The following is a 24,110-nucleotide window of genomic DNA, read 5'->3' on the forward strand; positions in this document are numbered from 1 at the left end:
CAGATTTTAAGAAAAAATAATAATAACAGTTTGTAGATTAAGTTATCCCTTATTTCTAACCTAATACCATAGTCTTGCTTAGCATGCTTTACTGTGTAATCTATTGTATCCAATCCACTAAAAATATACATACATTCCACTAAAAAACAACTCCTATATCAATATATTTCCACTAAAAACAAATACTTTTTCTCTCTCCTTTTCAATATATATTACATTTTCTCTCTCCTCTACTCACAACCACTTTCAAAATATATTAAAAAATTATACAGGGTGAACAGTGTCCCCCCAAATATACAGATGAACAGTAACATTTTCTCTCCCCTCCACTCACAACCACTTAAACCACTTTTTATAATTTAAAAACCCATCTCTCAAGATTTGGTGGATAGAATGTGAATGCTCAACATACTAGTGTCATGTTTATGGATACCACCTTCGTCTTTAATTAATATTAAAAAAATATACATTACACAAAATTCAGATTTACTGCCTCTGCTTTTCCTTGGCTTTTCATTCCCATCAATTGGCAATTTGGCATAAAGAAAACATGATCAAAATATCAAAGCTTAGCTGATGGTAGAGAAATTATTCACCTTTTAAATGCTTAGTTGCAGAAAATTAAACAAAGTTTTGGGGTTAGAGAGAAAGAGAACAAAATACTGAAATATTACTCAATCAAGTTTAATAACTAATATAAACATATACATTCACACATGAAAACTTTCAGGAATAAAACTGACAATTAACAAGAACAACAGTAACTGAAAGAAGGAAGACATCAATGTCTTAACATGTAATCCAAGGCATCAATTAACAAGAATTAAAGGCCGGGCAGAAACTCTTGTATGTACATGTAGAGCTTACCTTAAATGCTTACATAACATTATTCCCATTTATCCTCCCGAGAATCTTCTACCAGTTAAAATCTTAATCCCTGCAGAAAACAAATAATTTATATAAAAGTTCAGAGTGATTTGGTATTTTAATAATGTTGCAAGAAGGAAGCAGCCTCAAGTTACCTCGTCTCGTTTGGTTTTTATAAAGTGGTTGATGTCTTCTCTTATGTAACACCTCCCAAAACTTGTATCAATTACGTTTAGTGTTGGAGTAGCCACCTGTCCCTTGCTAAAAATAGTTATTTTGGGACATTCCTTGATTTCCAAAGTTTCTAATAATGGCAATGAAAAGTTATCCTCCCCTAAGCAAAATCCCTCAAGAGCTTCAAGTTTCTCAAGTCTCATGGACTTTAGACATTCAATCTCTTTCACTGTGACATCACATTCAGATTGTTCTACCTTGATAATTACCTTCATTTTTCGACAGTCACTTATATGTAGGTGTTGAAGTTGTTGTAGACTACCAACCATGGAACTAGAAAACACATGTTCTAAACTTTTACAGCCATGAATAGACAGTGTTGTTAGGTTTGAAAACTTCAGTAATTTCCCATGATGGTTGCTCCTTGATATATACTTGAGACTCTTCACTTCACTTCAGCTTCACATTCAATTTCTTCTTCTTCTTCTTCTCCTTCTACCCTCACAATTACCTCCATGTTTGGACAGTCACTTATATGTAGGTCTTGAAGTTGTTGTAGACTACCAAGCATGGAACTAGTAAACACATGTTCTAAACTTTCACAATGATGAATAGAGAGTGTTGTTAGGTTTGAAAACTTCAGTAATATCCCATGATGATTGCTCCTTGATATATACTTGAGACTCAACCGATTTTGCAATTCCACATGCATTAAGTTTGGAATTTCAACAACAGTTTGGGATTTAACTAAACCACTATTTATCCCTTTCATTGCTTCTTCTTCCCTGAAAAGTAACTCCAATCCCAATCCCTCTTCCATGGCTTCTTCTACTTCAAACACCTCCTCTAAATCAGGACAACGATTTACTTTAATCCTTACCAGCTTTTTCAGGTGTAGCAACTCATTGGAGGGAATAACATATTTAACATCACTCTTCCCTTCCATATGTAATTCAATCAAATTATGAAAAGGCCACTGCAATGCCAATTATAAAATATTTAATACTAAAAATTTATAGTTATATATAAATGTATCTGTGAATTTAATTAATTATAGACTTTAAAAAATTGATGGAGGGTATTTATATATATCCACCGTCAGTGGCAGATCTTATGCTCGACCAGACTGAATAAAGAAATAATATAGAAAAATACACGTGGGGAGATTAAAACAGACAAGGAATATATAATAAAAATTCTTGTCACGTGAAAATTGAAACACACAACGAATATATAATAAACATACCTGATGAAGTTCAGTCACGGGAAAGTTAAGGCCACATTCAAGACTATATTTGCCTAAGCTTGTATGCATGTACTCGAGCTTCTTAGCTGTTGACTGACCTGATGTGAACACACTCATTTTTGGGCAATAATCAATCATAACTTTTTCCAGTGATGGCCATTGGAAGTCATTCATCCCCAAGAAGAAACCCTTAAGATTTGGTAGATCTTTTAGTTCAAGGGACTTCAGACGAGGAAAGTCCACAACATTTCTTTGCTCTTCATTTTCTTTCTTCACAATTACTTCCATTGCCTTGCACGTGTTTATCATCAACTCTTCGAGTTGTTTAAGGCTTCCAAGTGTGGAAAACGTGAATACATGCTTCAAAAGGTTACAAGATTTGATTACCAACTTCTTTAGGTTAACCAATCGAGGCACATAATTAATATTTTCTAGGCCTGGAATGACCAGTAATGTATTATGGGTATCACTCTGTCCTTCATCAATGCTAGTACTAGTAATACCACCACCAATGTTGTTTTTGATCCATTGAGTTTCAAATACCTCCATTAACGAATCACATTCATCTATAAGAATATCTTCAGAGTATTGGCATAAAGACCAAGGAACAATTGTTGTAACATGAGAAGACTGCAGTAAATACAATAATTGTTAATTAAAATTATACAATTAATAAATAACATGAGAAGATTGCAGTAAATACAATAATACAATTAGCAAAGCAAGTGGTTTAGGCAAACACATGTAGATCACCTAATGACAAGTGGACTCTTAAAAATCAAATATTTTACACTACAAAAAATAAATTTTCAGTAAAAATTAACACTACGCGTGAAAACTCGACGGAGGTCGAGGCGCCCCATGCCTCCATTATCCTCCGCCTACGGTTGTAGACACATATATGGTTCCACACATTAGAAAATTAATTCAAGATATGTTTAACTCACAAACGACAACCACCCGGGCTCTCGTCATCAAATATCATTTTAGTGAGACAATTTAATTAAATAAGAATTTTAATACCATAAGACTCAATATAATTTGGAAACAAGCTTAATGGAAACGAGCCAACTCTAAACCTGACCAGGGTAAATGGTAAGGGGCCGTGTAAGGGATTATTTTTTATTTTTCCATAGGTACGGGATTTGGTGATATACATGTTTACCCGACCCAATTACCCACTTACCCAATGACGTATACTTGTCTACCCAATCATAGAGCCGCGGGGTTTTAGGTTGGGTATAGGACACACTTTTATAACCGTGTATGAGATTCGGATTACCCAAACCCCTATTACAATCTCTACATATGACAAGCAATATTGTTTTTTTTTTTTTTTTTTTTTTTCATATTGTTGGAAGTACATATAACATATATATCCAACTCATAATCCTAAATTAATATTGTTCGAATTCAGAAATGCCACAATTTTCCACTTGCATTCATGGATATGATTTTACTTGGAAAAGATGAGCAAAATTTACCAGAAAAAAATTTAGTATTAAAATTTCAAGGAAAAGCAATCTGGTAATAGCACGACTGTATAAATGTTAGAAATGTTTATTATTAAACTTTAGTTATGTTTACTATTATTCGAACCTATATGTTTATGATATGTATTTAGAATACTCTTTTATGTAGATAGGATGATATGCGGATCAAAATGATAAGCGGGTTTATTAAACCGTCAAGGAAGTTACCCGCTTAAATTTAACCGCCAAATTGTAAGTTTAAATACTGATTTGCCGGGAACTATTCCGGTCACCAAGACAATTTGTATGTAACATAATTGTCCTTTCAATACTTCATATTTTCTCTGCAATTTCGATATTCATTTGCTACTTGACATTCAATACAATATGTCAGTTTTCCATTCAAATTCTTCCGCTGCAAATGATATTGGTAATCCGGTTATTCATCATGATGTTAATTCGGATTTCCAACAATAAATTCACAATATATATATAACTTATCAATAACCCAACCTTATATTATTATTATTATTATTATTATTATTATTATTATTATTTTTTTTTTTTGAATTTAGTGAAATCAGTTTTACACAGTTATATTGCTGATAACCGAAATGAGAATTTCATATAGTTGGAAGTACAAATAAACATATATATCCAACTCATAATCCTAAATTAATATCGTTCGAACTCAGAAATTATTTCATTATGCTACAATTATCCACTTGCATTCATGGATATGATTTACTTGAAAAAGATGAGCCAAATTTACAGAAAAAAAATCTATTTTTTTAATGTATTAAAATTTTCAATGAGATGGGGCACAAATTAATGTGGAATGGATACTAAATTTATTTAAAAATTCAAGGATATTAACATATGAAAAAGAAAAACTCTATTTACTAAATTAAAACATGCATCTTATAAACTAACTCTTAAAATTTTTCTTTGAGATTATAATTGAAAAAAAAAGCACAGATAAGTGAGAAAATTTAGCCATAATAACATGTATAATCTTTGAAATTATAATTGAAAACAAAAGCACAGATAAGTGAGAAAATTTAGTCATCATAACATGTAGAAAAATACCTCAAACTGATCATGAGTGGTGATACCAGTTGAAGACTTGGCACCAACACCACCACCAATACGCTTTAGATTTTCCAGCGTTGCAAGAGAGAGAGAATGAAGATGAGGAAAGAAAGTGGTTGTTGTATATGAAGTAGCCATTTCTTCATCTTTATCATCTCTGTCTGAAACAACTTCTTCCATACCTTCACACCTAAATATATCAATTTCCTTTAGGTTCAAAAGAAGTTTTGCCATGAGAGGTGAAAACAGGTATTTAATCCTTTTGCAATCCCATATTAGTATGGTCGTGAGGTTTTGGAATGAGGATTGATTTTGAAGAATTAAGATTGTTTTCCAGTTGCTGCACTTCCACACGCGACTAATGCTATGCATACCCTGTAAATGTAAGTATTGGAGATTGGGTAGCAGTGGTTTTTGATTATTTGTAGTTGTTACGAATTCTCTACCACCTGCAGGACTACTCTCTATCTCAAACACCCCATCCACACTATCATAGCTCTCCATAGAAAGTTGTTGAAGGTTATGGAAAGAGTGTATGAGATTGGATGGGAACGCAACAGTAGAAATACTATCATCTCTCTCTTCCCTTGAAGAAACCTGCGACAACAACGACAGTTGTGTAAACACTTTAATTCCTTCTAATATCATCTCTCTCTTCCCTTGAGAGTGTATGGTTCTTGGGTACTCAATTCTCATTGTTGTTAGTGCTGGCATATGAAATTTGCAGTTGGTGTTGGTTGGTGTGAATATGTTTCTAAACCTTTTACAATTAAAAATGTCTATCCATTTAAGAGCTTCAAAGGCACATGTGAGTTTACTAGAGTAGTTATTTTCACCACCTTTTATCCTCCACACCTCTCTTACGTTTTCAGATCTAACCACGCGAATGCTTCTCAAAGTGGTGTTGGTAAGTAGTTCAACTTGGCCAACACATTCTAGGTCTATGTTGAATAGCACTTCAATGGACCTACATCCTCTAACTTCAAGTTCTTCTAGATGGTTCTAAATGGTCCAGTAATCGCATTGGATTAGTTGGAAACAGATTCACAAGACTATCACACCCCTGCACCCTAATCTTTCTCAACGTTGACATATTATTATTATTATCATCCTCCCCACTAGAAACACCCCATATCTGCTTCAAATTCTTCATAGATTTTATACTCAGTTCCTCCAACTTTGAAATTCTAACCTGCAAAAGTAGCTCCATCCAAACAATATATATTCAATTAATTAAAATATTGGGAACAATAACACTTACAATTACATTATTTGTAAAATATTACCTGACTATTCAAGAGTGCACAACCATTGTTCTTGTCAGGATAAATGCTAGTGAAGTTGGGAAGCTCGTCAACTTCCAATTTAACGAGTTGTGGTAGATCAACTACATTCTCAATGCTGAACAATATTTCCAGTTTTGGTAGGCCACTCAAAGACAAAAACTTTAGCTTCTCGAATTTAATCATCTCACCTGCACTATGAATCTCCCTTCCATCATCTTTTACCAGCGCTTTCAAAACAGAGCATGACCAAACTCTGAGGCGTTCAAGTTTCTTCAAACCACTTGCCACCGACGTTGGGAAGAGGTATATCAACTTTACACAATTAGAAATCTCAAGCTCTATTAAAGAGCAACATGAGCGTTGACCATATGGACTGATTGAAATATCTTCAAGACCAATCATATCATTTACTTGTAAATGAAGATGCTCTGTTTTTCTGAACATATCATTAATTTTGCAAGCCTCAAGTTGGCTGCTACACTCAGTCACAAGCTTCAATGTTTTTTCAAAACAACATTTTTCATCATACTCTTCTTCTTCCAATAGACATCCTATAGATATCTTGAACTTGTCAAGTTTCTTAAAGGAAAAATTTTTTGGCCAGGTGTTTTTCTCAACGTACTCGACCTCCAATGCACAAAGTTGGCTTGAAAGCATCCTCAGTTCTTCAATATTGTCATTTGTGAATCTAACAGCTTTCCCTTCAGAAACTCTCATATAAAGCTCTTCAAGACGTTTTAAGTTTATGAAGACACCATCATCAATATGAAGGTCAACACATCCTGTCAAATCTAGTAGTTTTAGCTTTCTCAGATTCGCTATGGTAGCCGGTAACTTGCGGATTGCACAATGCGCAAAGCTCAACACTTCCAAATTCACAAGATCTCCAATGAAGGAGCACTCATTAAACATCAATTTGCAATTATGGAGACAAAGTGCTTTTAGGTTTGTAGAGCATTTAAGGGACCTTGGAAGCAATGGATACGACATTTCATAGTATGCTATGACTTGAAGATGTTCCGTATTCTCATAAAAGTTTTCCGGAAACCTTACCGACTCATCCCCATTCATAAGTAGTAAAAGATCCACGTTTGGATACTTGAATTCTCTAGGAAACTCATATAGACCCCTGCATGTTAATGACATTTTTTGGTAAGACTCACTCATTTCATCTCTACCCCATTTGAACACGTAGCCATGATTAATAATCCAGGCGGGATCACCATTAGAAACTCTACCTACCACAAAAGCAAGAACAAGATCATGCATTTTAACACATCCAACATGATCACCATTGATCAACAAATTTGCATGGATGAGCTTCTTTACACATGTTTTTGTCTTGTCTCTAGCATATCTTAAAGTAGAAACATTTTTAACAGCTTCAGGCCCCATGCATGTCTCGTGAGATCCTCTATTGATATATTAGCATCCTCTGGAAACAGACCACAATGCAGAAAAATCGCTTTACACTCATCTTCTTCTATATACTCGTAGCTTATCTTGATAATTTCTTGCACATTTTTATCAAGATCATGATTATTCAAGCAGTTAAGTCTACTTCTCCATACAGATATTTCTTCAGATTTAAGGGTTAATGCAATAAGTTTGATGGCCAGTGGTAAATAACCACATTTTTTGACAATAACAAATCCAATGTGATACTTGTCCGGATCATGTTCTTCTAAGACTCCTGTAATACCCGAAAAAAAATTATGTGCTTCTGCCTCCTCCAAGACATCTACTTTGACTACTTGAAGATCTGAATTAGCAACAACTGCAATTTGTTTGCAAATATTATCTTTCCGCGACGTAAGCAACACCTTGACTCCCTTTGGCAATGGACTTGTTAATCCAATATCTTTGAGCTCAATCTTCTCCCACACATCATCTAATATAATTAGAACCTTTTTATTATCTTGTGACAAGTTTTTAAATTTTTCACAAAGATAATCCGCTCTTACCGATTTTGAAGCTTTAGGCAGATTACAATCCTCTAAGTATGTTGCTATATCATTCTGAACAGAAAGCATGTTGAGATTTTGCCCCACAACTGACTTCAGAATCCAATTAAACATCTTATTATCATGTGCAACCTTTTTGAGTTGTTCCATCATGGTGGTCTTGCCAACCCCACCCATTCCGCACAAGGCTACTACTTGACTATTCGTGTCATCTTGTTGAAGGTACTTCAACGCATCCTTAAATGCCTTATCTCTTGATTGGAAGTCATTTTGAGTAACTTCACATGATGGTGATGGTTTGGAATCGACTCTTCCAAGAGGTATAATGGCATCACTCCAACTAATTTTTTCTTCTTCATTAATAAGACACTCAATCTTCTCAATAGTCTTGAAGGCGTTTCTTCCTGCTCGGTGCCTCTTTTTTATATTTAAACATCCAATATTGACGTCACTTGAAATGCTTTGAACTTCATCTTTGACATTTTCAACATCTCTCAACCAACCCTCTACACGAGCAGGTATCTCTTTATTATTTCTCTTGTTTCTTTCCTTGTGCTCATTGACATCTTTGCTTTTACCTTTCAAAACCTCCATTTTGCATATCATGTCCGCAACACGTTTTGCTGAGGAAGTGACATGTTCTACGTGTTTCGTGATATGACCAGTCAAAATGTTCACAACGGGACCAATAATTTGAGATGCAATCTCCATTGTCCTGAGACCAACAAATCAAGCAAATATATCAACAAAAACACACACTAAAAGTTGTTCAGAAGTATTACATATGACAACAACACCCAAATAGGCAATTCGATATCATCAAATGGCTTAGGTTCTGCGAAAAGAAACTTATCAAATGCCTGGTACTACTTTCTACGAATTCAAGTTGTTTTTAAACAAAAATGAAAGTTTATTTATGCAGAATACTCTCAAACTATTTAATCAGTATAATTAAAAAAAAAACAAAACAAAATAAGCAAGACTATATGTGCCATCATACTGATGTACATAAACTTTATACAATTACATGATTGTTGTAATTGTCTCATTCTTAAAACCGGATTATCCCATTTAAGGTGAAAGAGTTCGACTGGTTCTCATCAATCGAAGTATGGGAGGGACAGAGGTTCCAGTACGAAAGGATTGCATGGTTAAAAATAATCGGGGTTCCGATTCATCTCTGGGACAAGGAAGTGTTTAATAAAATTGCGGAACAATTCGGAACTATAGTTCATGAATCGGCTGCCACCATAAAAGACGGTAATCTTGCCCGAGAAGTAGTTGCAGTGCTTTTCAAGGATGGTTGGAAAGTGTCCGAAAAGTTGGAAGTACAGTGGAGGAAGGACAAATTTCCAGTCTGGATCACGGAATCAGAGACGGACTGGGCTCCTGACTTCGTACTAAAAAAACCGAGGGGATGGTGTGGTTGGACAGTGAAAATGACGTTCAGAAGGTGATTGATGTCGACGAAGAGACGCCGGAGATTGTGAACGGTAATACCAGTGGAGTAATGGAGGTGGAGTCAGAAATAGAAGAAGGAGAGATTTTAGGCGATGATGAACAGCATGCAGAATTTTCCGGTGACAGTGATCGGCCAGAATACAATATCGAAAAGTCGCTGATGGGGGTGGCCATGTTCAAGTAGAAAACGCAGGAGGGAGGTGGACTTCACAGTTGACCTTGATCTAAATAAGTCACCGCCTAGACCTAATCTTAAATTTCCACCGCTGTTTCATATTTCCGCAAATAAGAAATCTTATGTCCGGCCAAATCAAGAGGGAGCATGCCGAGGGATCAGAAACCAGCGGGTATCATGGGCAAACAGACGTGTGGTCACAGAGTCATTGAATTTTTCTTCACCGAACAGACCAGAGATGGGATCGTTGGTTGAGGAGATAACAAATGAGGAAGAACATCAAGTCAGGTGTACGGAGAATGACACAGGAACGACAAAGCTCAAGGTTACCAAACGCCAATATTTTCTCTGCTAGACAATCATTTAACAATAACGAGGTCAGTGATACAATTGGGATGGGAGAGGCAGTTGGTATAATTATTTCAGGAATTGCAGAAAATATGGCAAAGACAATTCAAGAAAAAGGGGAACAAAAGGTAATCCAATGAAAATAGTCTCTGTAAACATCAGAGGGGTGAATGAGGATCATAAAATAATCGCATTGGGGGATTTAATAAGAGAGAGCGAACGATTAGGAGGATATGGGGAAGAGGTGTAGTAGAAAGTGACAGGGTAAACTCAGATGGACGCTTGGGCAGCTTAATGTGTATATGGGATCCCAAGTTTTTCACCAGAACAGGTACATACCATCAACAAAACTTCATAGTAATTACCGGGAAACTCCAAGGGGCCGAGGTAATTCACTTTATAAATGTCTATGCACCGCAAAATCTGAATAAAAAAACAATTATGAAGGGCTATCTCGGATGTAACACCTCGTAAAATCACGTCCAATGATGTATTGACACGTGTAATAAACCCTAATAAAGTCAAACCTTGAATTAAAGGAACTAATTTTTTCGAAAAATCGAAAAACATTAATTATAAAAGAACTGGAAGTATTACCATACCCAAAATAAGTTCTAAATAACCTTTTATGGTTTTATATTCACAAATGAGCCACTTGTTAATCAAGTATAGCCGTTTGCGGATTTAATTGAAAGTTTGCGCAATAAAGGGTTAAAAGCGTCAATGTGACAACTCGAAATCTAGAACCTTTCGTTGTAACTTGCTTGTACGTTATGTGACTAGTTAAAATGATAACGTGAACTTTTTTTTATGTGATAAGTGCTTTGTTACGTGTGTATTGTATATATATGTGTACGTGTTATATGTGAACCGAGAACCCGACACGAAACAACAAGGAACCCGACTCGAGACCATGAGGTCTCGAGTGAATAGTAATCGGTTTGGGCCTTTGGCCGGTTGGGCCATTTGGGCCGTAACCCCCACTCGAAACCCACTAAGGGTGCACACTCTTGGAACTTGACTATATATACCATACCTTAGTTAGTTATTGCCATTTGTTGAACATTACACACACACTCTCCTACTTCTCTCTCACTTAAACCTAAGAACACAAACACACTTCATCATTTTCGGACCTTTGAAGTTTGGATCGGCTCACACTCGAATCGGCTAGAAGCTTCACACACACCTCACCAAACCGGTTAGTATCCATGATGTTTGACTTGTAATTGTTGTGTTTGTGCTTGAATGGATGTATGCATGAGATGATGCTTAGTGTTAGGATCTACATGATGATTCTTGATGTGTATGATGTTCTAATGTGCATTATGTTGTTAATCGGCTAAAGGGTCTTGATTTCGGATATATATATATAGCATGATGGATTTTGGTGTTTTGTGTTTGAATGAGGTTGAACTATTTATGTTGATGAACATGAAACCGAGTTACATATGTCATATATTCGGCCTAGTATAGAACCGAGCCTAGGGTGTTATGTTAGATAAATGGGATTGTTAACCATGATTATGCTTATGATTGATGCAAAATGTGTTAGAATAAGGTTGAATATGTGATGAATATGCCTTGAATGTATGAAGAACACTTTGAATGATAGTTGAAGATTGAAAACCCTTGTGATTTTGATCCACTTTGACCAATAACCTGATTAGGAAATATGTTAGTGGGATTCTATTGGTTATTTCCGGATTTGGGCCTGATTATATTGTACCATTAATCTGACTATCTGCATCAGCACCTGAACGTGGAAATGACAGCATACCGACTCGCAATCACCTGGTTGCGACTCGCAACCACAGCGTGATGACTCGAGACCACGCGGTTGCGACTCGCAACCATAACAGGACAAGCCGAGACCGCAGGTTACGAGTCCCGTTGCGACTCGAGACCTCAGCATGACGAACCGAAACCATGGTTGCGACACCGGTTGCGACTCGCAACCATCCATGATCAACACACAGCATGACTCGAGACCATGCTTGCGAGTCCGGTTGCGACTCGAGACCACACTTTTTGGGCCTTAGTTCATGGGCCAGACTGATGGGCTTCTGTGTTAACTGCTTTTACGTGTTTGGGCCTAAGTAGTTGGGCTGAACCTGTGAACCGTATGTGCTACTGTTGAATTAGAATACTGTTACTGCTAAACGTGCTTGCCAAACGTGTTGAACATTTGTGCACTACTTGGTTTGAATCTGATTATACGTGATCTCCGTGTTAGGACGTTATTGACTACTTGCGACTTGATTGACTTTTTGTGATTAACTGCCGAGCAAACCAAGGTGAGTTCACACCCTCTACAAAGCATGGGATTCCCTGGGTTGGGAACGGGGTTAAGGAACGTGGATTCCTCGTCTACCTTGGGTAGGACGTCAGTGGTTCAGGAATGTAATTCCTCGTCCGGATGGACGGATAAACGTACTAGACCAAAACTCTATCACGAAGTCCCTCCTTTTTGTATCGACTAATCGCCGGGCCAATGGCGAGCGGGTCATTAGTTAGATAGCGCTATTTAGGTCTGACAAGCCTCACACCGTGCCGCAGAGGACGGGCGTGAACTAATGGATCTGGGGCACGTCAATGATGATAGACATTGATGTTTTCAGGGCACATAAACATGACTACAGTCAGCAGTCGATATGGTAACGAGTCTAGTGTACGCATGGGGTAGCCCCCACGGCCGAAATGCCTGATAACTACATGGGGTAGCCCCCACGGCTGGAGTGCCGGAGTAACTGGGAACGAACATGTCACGTTTTTAAACTATGGGGTAACCCCCACGGCAGGATGCCAGTTAAAGGAAACTGATTTCGGAATAACTAAAACAAACGCCCACCCGTGAACTCACTCAACTAGTTGTTGACTCGTTACTACATGCTTTGCAGGACCCTAGGTACTCAACTGGAGCTTGCATGGAGGAGGATCGTTGTGGGACAGGGATTGCTACAAGACTATGTTAAACTTGAAACTTTTGGAACTTATGTTATAACTTTAAACTTATGCTTCCGCTTGCAACTTAACTTGTTTGTTTTGGAACACCAATCGTATTGGTTAAACTTTTATAATCATTTATATGCTTGTTCAGTATGATTGGTGGCTGGATCCTGGTCAGTCACGCCTCCAAGCGGTAGTACTCCGCAGGTGGGATTTTGGGGGTGTGACAGATTGGTATCAGAGCCATTGGTTATAGTGAACTTGGTTTTAATAAAGGAGAAACGTTTTTGTTAAAACCAGACTATAACCGGTTTAATACTCAACGGTCCACAACGACACTTCGCTCCTCATGCAAGGCTCGACGTTCTAGGTAATATGATGTATGTATATTGCCTACTTGTTAGTTACGTAGTACATTGCTCATGGTATGCTTGATTAGTATAACTACTATTGTTTGAACACGTGCGTGCTTACTCTGTCCTACTATCGTGCTTTCGCGAACCTCTCTCACACGTATTACTCTTATTATGAAGAACCATGTCTGGACGCGTAAACATGACACAAGCCCAGTTGACGGCTTTGATCAACGAGCGAGTTGCCGCAGCGCTTGCAGCTGCAAACGCGGGAGGTATATCCTGCAGTCCGAAATTGTTCTAGGGTCATTTGGATCCTACTCTCGTGAACCAACCTTTGTGTTAAACTCTGTCTTTTCTTTCACCTACCTTAGGTCAGTATGCTCAGGCACCGGTGTGCACTTTTAAGACCTTTATGGACTGTCGACCCACTACTTTTAGCGGCACTGAAGGAGCAGTAGGTCTCCTACACTGGTTTGAGAAACTGGAGTCTGTGTTCGAAATGTGCGAATGCCCTGAAGCGCGCAGGGTGAAGTATGCTACTGGTACGCTCGAGGGTTTGGCCCTCACGTGGTGGAATGCTCAAGTACAGATGTTAGGGTTGGTTGCTGCCAACGCCACCCCATGGGAAACTTTCAAGGAAATGATCAGGGAGGAATACTGCAGTCGTGACGACATTCACAAACTGGAAGATGAGTTCTACAATCTTAAGATGTCGGGGTCAGAGATTGAGGCCTACACTAAGAGATCGCATGAGCTTGCTTTGTTGTGTCCTACAATGGTGGATCCTCCGTATAAACGAATTGAACTCTATCTCAAGGGCTTGGTGCCGGAAATCCAAAGTCATGTGACTTCAGCGAACTTGACTACTATCCAGCAGGTTGTACAGTTGGCTCACCGTCTCACTGACCAAGCGGTGGAGCAGAACAAGTTACCGAAGCGTATAGGTGCTGCAACTACTTCTGGTGCTTCTAGTGGGGATAAACGGAAATGGGATGGAACTTCAAGCAGGGGTTCAACTTCGGTGCAAACTCAGTCTCAGCAGAGAAAGACAGATGATCACAAGAGCCCCAGTCAGCAATCGTCCGGTGGTCAAAGTCATGGTGGGTACAAAGGAAATCACCCCAAATGCAATCGTTGCAACTTACATCACAGTGGGCCATGCACCAGGGGCAACTGTCATCGATGCAACAAGCCTGGTCATGTTGCAAAGGATTGCAGGAGCGCATACCCCGCCAGTCAGAATCGTCAGCAACCTCAGCAGAACCAGCGACAGCAGCAGGGTAACAACAAAGGGTGCTTTCAGTGTGGAGCTGAAGGTCATTTTAAGAAGGATTGTCCCCAACTGAACCAGAACAACAACAACAATCAGGGGAATGGTAACAATGGGAACAACAACAACAATGGTGCAAGAGGACGAGTATTCGTGATTGGTCAAGGTGAAGCAAGGAATGATCCCAACGTGGTGACGGGTAAGTTCCTTCTCGACGACTTTTATGTTACAGTCTTATTTGATTCGGGTGCCGATACTAGCTATGTGTCACTAGAAATTAGTAAGATGCTTAAGCGTATTCCTACACCCCTGAGCGACAAGCACACTGTAGAGCTAGCTAATGGTAAGAGTTTGGAAGCCTCACACGTAGTCAAGGGTTGCCAGCTTAATCTCGCTAACCAGACCTTCTCCATTGATCTTATTCCTATTGTCTTGGGTAGTTTCGACGTTGTCATTGGGATGGATTGGTTATCCCAACACCGAGCAGAGATTCTTTGTAACGAGAAGATCGTTCGTATTCCTGGTTTCGGAAGTGAACCTCTCATGATTCGTGGCGACAAGAGAAGTGCTGTCGAGAACATCATCTCTCTTCTTAAAGCCCAGAAATGCTTACGCAAGGGCCACACTGCGATTTTGGCTCTAGTTACTGATACCACAGAGAAAGAGAAGAAGCTAGAAGATTTTCCCGTTGTACGCGACTATCCTGAGGTATTCCCCGAGGAATTACCTGGTCTTCCGCCCCATCGCCAAGTCGAGTTTCAGATTGATTTAGCTCCTGGAGCTGCGCCTGTAGCCCGTGCACCTTATCGTTTAGCGCCATCAGAGTTGGAAGAACTCTCCACGCAACTACAAGAACTCTTGGATAAGGGTTTTATTCGTCCTAGCTCATCGCCTTGGGGAGCTCCAGTACTATTTGTAAAGAAAAAGGACGGTACCTTCAGAATGTGTATCGACTATCGCGAACTCAACAAGGTGACTGTGAAGAATCGTTATCCTCTACCGCGCATTGACGACTTGTTCGACCAGTTGCAGGGGTCGAGCTACTATTCAAAGATCGATCTGAGATCGGGATATCACCAGTTGAGAGTTCGAGAAGAGGATGTCTCTAAGACGGCTTTTAGAACTCGATATGGGCACTATGAGTTTTTGGTCATGCCGTTTGGGCTGACGAACGCACCGGCAGTTTTTATGGATTTGATGAATCGAGTGTGCAAGCCGTACCTGGACAAGTTTGTTATAGTCTTCATCGACGACATCCTGATCTATTCTAAGAGCAAAGAAGAGCACGAACAGCATCTACGACTTATTTTGGAACTCCTTCGGAAGGAACAACTTTACGCGAAATTCTCGAAATGCGACTTCTGGCTTCGTGAAGTCCATTTCCTAGGGCATGTGGTGAACAAGGATGGGATTCACGTAGATCCATCCAAGGTGGAATCTATTAAGAACTGGCCTGCGCCCCGCACACCAAAGGAAATTCGCCAATTTTTGGGATTGGCAGGTTACTACAGGAGATTCATTAAGGATTTTTCTAAGATCGCGCAACCTCTCACCCTACTAACGCAGAAAGGCGTTGTTTATCATTGGGGAAATGCACAAGAGTTAGCTTTTCAGCATCTAAAGGATAGACTTTGTAGTGCACCTATCCTTTCACTGCCAGAGGGCACAGATGATTTTGTGGTTTACTGTGATGCATCAATTCAAGGTCTTGGTTGTGTATTGATGCAACGAGATAAGGTCATAGCCTACGCCTCACGACAACTCAAAGTTCACGAGAAGAACTACACGACGCATGATTTAGAGCTGGGAGCTGTTGTTTTCGCACTTAAATTATGGCGGCATTACCTGTATGGAACCAAGTGCGCCATCTACACCGACCACAGGAGCCTAGAACATATATTCAAGCAGAAGGAACTGAATATGAGGCAGCGACGATGGGTCGAACTGCTGAATGACTACGAGTGCTCTATCAGGTATCACCCGGGCAAGGCCAATGTTGTGGCAGACGCCCTGAGTCGGAAGGACACTACGCCTAAGCGCGTAAGAGCTTTACAACTCACGATCCATTCTAGTCTACCTTCGCAGATACGGGCTGCTCAGATAGAAGCACTGAAACCAGAGAACGTTAGAGCAGAAGCTCTACGCGGGTCAAGGCAACGTTTAGAACAGAAGGAAGACGGTGCTTATTACGTAACAGGACGCATTTGGGTCCCGCACTATGGCGACTTACGAGAACTTGTGATGGATGAAGCGCACAAATCTCGCTACTCGGTACACCCTGGTTCGGACAAGATGTACCACGATATTAAAACTACGTATTGGTGGCCTAGCATGAAGGCCCACATAGCAACTTATGTCAGCAAGTGTTTGACTTGTGCGCGAGTCAAGACGGAATATCAGAAACCTTCAGGCCTACTTCAGCAACCAGAGATACCACAATGGAAATGGGAGCAAATTTCCATGGATTTCGTTACTGGCCTACCTAGATCACAGCGCGGAAACGATACTATCTGGGTGATCGTGGATCGACTCACAAAATCCGCACACTTTTTGGCAATCAAGGAAACGGATAAGTTCTCCACTCTAGCGGAAATATACCTCAAGGAAGTTGTTTCGAGGCACGGGGTGCCCACTTCTATCATCTCTGATCGAGATGCACGTTTTACTTCGGAACTGTGGCAGGCAATGCACAGGTCTTTTGGCTCACGTCTTGATATGAGCACAGCGTATCACCCACAGACGGACGGGCAGTCCGAGCGAACTATTCAGACATTAGAAGACATGCTTCGCGCTTGTGTAATCGACTTTGGCAACAGCTGGGAAAAGCATCTGCCACTTGTGGAATTTTCGTATAATAACAGCTACCACACCAGCATTAAAGCTGCTCCGTTTGAGGCATTGTACGGACGTAAATGCCGGTCACCTCTCTGTTGGGCAGAGGTGGGAGATAGTCAAATCACTGGTCCAGAACATGTGGTAGACACTACTGAGCGGATTGCTCAAATACGACAACGCATGGCGGCCGCTCGTGACCGTCAAAAGGCCTACGCCGATAAGGGCAGGAAACCACTTGAGCTCCAGGTTGGGGAGCGGGTATTACTCAAGGTTTCACCCTGGAAGGGTGTTGTTCGTTTTGGTAAACGAGGCAAACTTAACCCACGATACGTTGGACCTTTTGAAATCCTTGAGAAAATAGGCAAGGTGGCCTACAGACTGAAATTACCAGCAGAACTCGGTGCAGTTCACAACGTTTTCCATGTGTCGAATCTGAAGAAGTGTCTGTCAGATGAGACGCACGTAGTTCCTCTGAAGGAACTTACGATCGACGAACAGTTGAAATTCGTCGAAGAACCTGTCGAGATCACGGACCGGGATGTTAAGGTCCTCAAGAACACTAGAATACCTCTTGTTCGAGTTCGTTGGAACTCACGTCGCGGCCCAGAGTTTACCTGGGAGCGCGAAGATCGGATGAAACAAAAGTATCCCCAACTGTTTGAGAACAGTACAAACGCTACTGAGGCTGAAGCTACGGAATTTCGGGACGAAATTCCAGACCAACGGGGGGTGGATGTGACACCCCAGGATAACCGGGAAAACTTTACAACTTGACTAGCTTCCTCAGTGAGTGCCATCAAATTTCGGGACGAAATTTCTTTCAACTTGGGGATGATGTGACAACTCGAAATCTAGAACCTTTCGTTGTAACTTGCTTGTACGTTATGTGACTAGTTAAAATGATAACGTGAACTTTTTTTTATGTGATAAGTGCTTTGTTACGTGTGTATTGTATATATATGTGTACGTGTTATATGTGAACCGAGAACCCGACACGAAACAACAAGGAACCCGACTCGAGACCATGAGGTCTCGAGTGAATAGTAATCGGTTTGGGCCTTTGGCCGGTTGGGCCATTTGGGCCGTAACCCCCACTCGAAACCCACTAAGGGTGCACACTCTTGGAACTTGACTATATATACCATACCTTAGTTAGTTATTGCCATTTGTTGAACATTACACACACACTCTCCTACTTCTCTCTCACTTAAACCTAAGAACACAAACACACTTCATCATTTTCGGACCTTTGAAGTTTGGATCGGCTCACACTCGAATCGGCTAGAAGCTTCACACACACCTCACCAAACCGGTTAGTATCCATGATGTTTGACTTGTAATTGTTGTGTTTGTGCTTGAATGGATGTATGCATGAGATGATGCTTAGTGTTAGGATCTACATGATGATTCTTGATGTGTATGATGTTCTAATGTGCATTATGTTGTTAATCGGCTAAAGGGTCTTGATTTCGGATATATATATATAGCATGATGGATTTTGGTGTTTTGTGTTTGAATGAGGTTGAACTATTTATGTTGATGAACATGAAACCGAGTTACATATGTCATATATTCGGCCTAGTATAGAACCGAGCCTAGGGTGTTATGTTAGATAAATGGGATTGTTAACCATGATTATGCTTATGATTGATGCAAAATGTGTTAGAATAAGGTTGAATATGTGATGAATATGCCTTGAATGTATGAAGAACACTTTGAATGATAGTTGAAGATTGAAAACCCTTGTGATTTTGATCCACTTTGACCAATAACCTGATTAGGAAATATGTTAGTGGGATTCTATTGGTTATTTCCGGATTTGGGCCTGATTATATTGTACCATTAATCTGACTATCTGCATCAGCACCTGAACGTGGAAATGACAGCATACCGACTCGCAATCACCTGGTTGCGACTCGCAACCACAGCGTGATGACTCGAGACCACGCGGTTGCGACTCGCAACCATAACAGGACAAGCCGAGACCGCAGGTTACGAGTCCCGTTGCGACTCGAGACCTCAGCATGACGAACCGAAACCATGGTTGCGACACCGGTTGCGACTCGCAACCATCCATGATCAACACACAGCATGACTCGAGACCATGCTTGCGAGTCCGGTTGCGACTCGAGACCACACTTTTTGGGCCTTAGTTCATGGGCCAGACTGATGGGCTTCTGTGTTAACTGCTTTTACGTGTTTGGGCCTAAGTAGTTGGGCTGAACCTGTGAACCGTATGTGCTACTGTTGAATTAGAATACTGTTACTGCTAAACGTGCTTGCCAAACGTGTTGAACATTTGTGCACTACTTGGTTTGAATCTGATTATACGTGATCTCCGTGTTAGGACGTTATTGACTACTTGCGACTTGATTGACTTTTTGTGATTAACTGCCGAGCAAACCAAGGTGAGTTCACACCCTCTACAAAGCATGGGATTCCCTGGGTTGGGAACGGGGTTAAGGAACGTGGATTCCTCGTCTACCTTGGGTAGGACGTCAGTGGTTCAGGAATGTAATTCCTCGTCCGGATGGACGGATAAACGTACTAGACCAAAACTCTATCACGAAGTCCCTCCTTTTTGTATCGACTAATCGCCGGGCCAATGGCGAGCGGGTCATTAGTTAGATAGCGCTATTTAGGTATGACAAGCCTCACACCGTGCCGCAGAGGACGGGCGTGAACTAATGGATCTGGGGCACGTCAATGATGATAGACATTGATGTTTTCAGGGCACATAAACATGACTACAGTCAGCAGTCGATATGGTAACGAGTCTAGTGTACGCATGGGGTAGCCCCCACGGCCGAAATGCCTGATAACTACATGGGGTAGCCCCCACGGCTGGAGTGCCGGAGTAACTGGGAACGAACATGTCACGTTTTTAAACTATGGGGTAACCCCCACGGCAGGATGCCAGTTAAAGGAAACTGATTTCGGAATAACTAAAACAAACGCCCACCCGTGAACTCACTCAACTAGTTGTTGACTCGTTACTACATGCTTTGCAGGACCCTAGGTACTCAACTGGAGCTTGCATGGAGGAGGATCGTTGTGGGACAGGGATTGCTACAAGACTATGTTAAACTTGAAACTTTTGGAACTTATGTTATAACTTTAAACTTATGCTTCCGCTTGCAACTTAACTTGTTTGTTTTGGAACACCAATCGTATTGGTTAAACTTTTATAATCATTTATATGCTTGTTCAGTATGATTGGTGGCTGGATCCTGGTCAGTCACGCCTCCAAGCGGTAGTACTCCGCAGGTGGGATTTTGGGGGTGTGACAGTCAACATGTTAATTCTTACCTCTGAGTGACCTTTTAACAACCCGAGAGCTTCATGATATTTAAATATACTCTCGGGAATGCCAATCGTTGGCCGTCCAAGGATTTTATGCCTTTAAGTGACGTTACGCGCAACTTTGCAAGTTAGAAGGACTAAAAGTGTCAATATGTTTAATTATACCTCTGAATGACCTTTTAGCAAACCCGAAGCATTGTAATATTTAATAATACTCCTAAGAATGTTTAATATGGGTTGGATAAGGCTTCGATACTATTAAACGATGATATGCGCAAGTTCGCGCATAAAAGGGGCTATTTGCGTCAAACTGCAAAAGTCTATCGATTCGTATTGTATCGGACCTTCTGGAATATGACCATGAGTTAAACATACCCTATTTATCCTTTATATAGCTTAGATATAGGCTTAGAGGTGTTTGGTGCGCAAAAATAAACTTTTAAGTCATGCAGGGACTAAAAGTGTCAAAAAGTGCACAAGTTTGCATTTTCGCGCATATCTCACATTCTGAATATCCCCGGACATCCAAAAATTTATGTAAGCACTAAAATATTTTATTTTAGTGTTTGGCTTGATAAAATTCCATTCGTCGCGTAATTTGGATCGTTTTTAGCGTCCGTCCGTGTTTCGTCGTAATTAGTCGAACAACGGGACCGTACGACCAAACGAACCGGCATCCGAGATGTTTTTGAACATATTTTAAGTTCCCTATACTTTAACTTCATTTTAGAGCTTTGAAATGAGGTTAACAGGGCTTAAACGTGTCAAAAAATGCATCAAAAACCAAGTTTGGGGGTGGAGGGGCCTGTTTTGCCATTTTTGAAAGTTGCTGACCTGCAAGGTCCTTACGGTCCGTATGGACCTTTGCTTACGGTCCGTAAGGCATCCCCAGACCAGCAAAATCTGTTTCCAGCTATTTCCAGCTCATTCCAGCTCTTGCAAATGGTTTTTGATCAATCTATGGGCCAATTTTGATGGTTTTCAAGTGCCCCTTGTATTTGTAAACCATGTGCCCACATGGATGGTTGAGATTGAAGCTCGGTTTTCGATAAACGATCTTAACGGTTGTACGAAAACTATAAATACCCCCACTCATTTTACTCCCAACTCACACTTGATCCTTGAATTCTCTAAGTTGGAGACTTTGCTCTTCATACCTGAGAATATAGGATCAAACCTCCTTGCTTGGACCCTTTGTAAGTGTCCTTTCGTGCTTAGTTTAATTATTTTAGCGGTTATAACCGGAAAGTCAAGCGTTTCGATAAACTCTTTGACTTTTAAACGGTTGAGCTATGGTTCGCAACGAACATGGCTACGTGACCGTAATTAGGTAGGTAATTAACCCTCAAAAGGGCACCTCCTAATTACCACGTTTACTTAGTTTAATTGTCGGGTCAAATGAAAGTCAAACGGGTTAGTTTAAATAAAATTCATAACTAATAATATAGAAGCTATAAAATCAGTTTTGCCACTTTAATAACTTGGTAAATATTAGTTGAACATGCCTAAGCATGATTCAACCCGACAATTCTAAGTATAGGCTCGGTTCGGAACCGAAAGTCGCAAAAGTTGACTTTTGCTTTGACTTTCAGTTCTGACCCGAATTAGACTTATTTAGATATGCCTTAGGATTTCTTTAGGATCATGTTATAGGTTAGTGTAACCCTCTGAGGTTATACAACCTGAATCCTTAGTTATCCTATTCATTGCAAATTTCCGTTATATGCCGAATTGTTGACCGTTATGCCCTTTGACCTTAAAACGATATTTTTGAAAATGTGAGAGGATAGAAACCTTCACTACTGAATTATAAACTTGTCCATAAAATTTGACATCAGTTTGAGGTCTAGATTAGGAGTTATGCTCAATAGCGTAATTAGAAGCTTCTTTAGTAATTAAATAACGTAAATTGCATATAGCCTATCTAAACCCAAATTTTTATACAAAACTTTGTACCTAATGTATTAAAATAATATTTTGAGATTTTTAGAAATTTTTATTTAATTTTAGGCTGAGCATAACTTAGTGTTCTAAGCTTAATTCGGCTAATGCCGGTTTTGCCCTTTTGGGCTATAAAATGAGTTTTATAAATCCGATTGACCCCAAACCTTTTTCTACTGATCTAATATGTTAAATAAATTATTTTGAGCCTTCTGGAATTTTAAAAATATCAGCTTTCTATATAAAACCCGGAAATGGCTCCAAATCGCCTTTTTAAGTGTTTTTAACGCATAAGTATATGCTAGAACCTATTTAAGCATATGAGGTTGAAACCTACTGATGTATTCAGTAAAATTTTATATTTTAAACAGTAGGAGAATATCTTAAGATCAGAATTCCAGTTTTGACCTTTTAAGCATATGTGAAATTACCAAAACGCCCCTACAGTGTCTAGAATGATTAAGATTGATAAATTTCACATAGGATTAATACCCTACTGTTATAACTTAGCAAATTAAGTATATTTACTGATTTAATCAGACCTGTAACTCAGGTTATTATTTAAACCCTTTTTCACCCTTTAAAATGACAAAATGCCCTTATGAGGCATAAATTGGGTCTAAAACCATTTGGGGCATAATGGAAGGTATCATTCTGATATCACAACATGTTTAAGGCATATTAACTTAGGAAACTTGTTCATGACTCTTATGGTTACTCGTTACGCGTGTTTCGCGTTCGGATCGGTTTATGTAACTAGTTTGCATAAAATAACCGAAACGGGTCAAACCTTATCATTTTCACTTCAAAATCCAGAATGTTTTTAGTTTACCCATATTATACAAGTCTCCAAACTTTTCGGGTCTAAATCACATTCTAATCCGGTCTGCGCTTAATCATGCGTTTTGAACCGTACCCTCCTTTAAAAAAAAAACTAACCGGTCTAAGCTTAGGCTTAATTAAAGACCCGTTAGGAATCTAATAGGTTATTAAAAACCTTCGTTCCAGATTAAGAGCCCCAGTAGAAGTACTTGTGCTTGCTGATTTGATATACGGCTGGGATTGAATTTATATTTAGCTCAGGTAAATACGTTTAACTTATTTTCCCTTATACGGGTTTGGGATACGGTATTATAAAAATACCGCTTGGTCGGGTGTAGAAACCTTTTAATCGGAGATGATTAAATTGCATAATCCCGTTTTAATCTGTATTGCTTGATAACAAATAACATTGGGGGTTAATGACCGTGTCCTGGATATCCTTGGCTCATTTAAAAAGTGAATGGCCACAATGTAAGCACAAGGTGTAGGCATAACACCTCCTGTTGCTTATGTAAAGCATATACTCACTCGTAAGGATATCTTCTTGTG

At 39.7% G+C, this 24,110-nt stretch overlaps 2 protein-coding genes across 2 annotated transcripts in view; both read right to left on the reverse strand.

Moving 5' to 3' along the window:
* Window positions 1–1,486: 1,486 nt before the first annotated feature.
* Window positions 1,487–7,406, reverse strand: LOC110906344. The gene is made up of 5 exons (XM_022151492.2): window positions 6,138–7,406; window positions 5,900–6,043; window positions 4,849–5,853; window positions 2,288–2,917; window positions 1,487–2,017 (listed from the first exon to the last, which is right to left on the reverse strand). Exons 1-5 carry the CDS (start codon window positions 7,404–7,406, stop codon window positions 1,487–1,489), a joined length of 3,579 nt encoding a protein of 1,192 aa, XP_022007184.2.
* LOC118486345 (probable disease resistance protein At1g62630) overlaps window positions 7,339–24,110 on the reverse strand; it is an 84,561-nt gene continuing 67,789 nt past the window's right edge. Inside the window, exon 2 of the mRNA XM_035982731.1 lies at window positions 7,339–8,816. Within this exon, the coding sequence (XP_035838624.1) occupies window positions 7,496–8,812 (1,317 nt within the window). The 5' untranslated portion in view covers window positions 8,813–8,816 and the 3' untranslated portion in view covers window positions 7,339–7,495. The remainder of the gene's footprint in view (window positions 8,817–24,110) is intronic.

The sequence above is a fragment of the Helianthus annuus genome, chromosome 14 (genome assembly GCF_002127325.2).
Source record: "Helianthus annuus cultivar XRQ/B chromosome 14, HanXRQr2.0-SUNRISE, whole genome shotgun sequence".
In the NCBI taxonomy this organism is placed as follows: Eukaryota; Viridiplantae; Streptophyta; class Magnoliopsida; order Asterales; family Asteraceae; genus Helianthus; species Helianthus annuus.

Coding starts and splice junctions, on each gene's coding strand:
- LOC110906344 (XM_022151492.2), bottom strand. CDS start 7,406: ATGCATGATCTTGTTCTTGCTTTTGTGGTAGGTAGAGTTTCTAATGGT. Junction 6,044..6,137: donor GTGCACTCTTGAATAGTCAG/GTAATATTTTAC, acceptor CTACTTTTGCAG/GTTAGAATTTCAAAGTTGGA. Junction 2,018..2,287: donor CCGTGACTGAACTTCATCAG/GTATGTTTATTA, acceptor TTGGCATTGCAG/TGGCCTTTTCATAATTTGAT.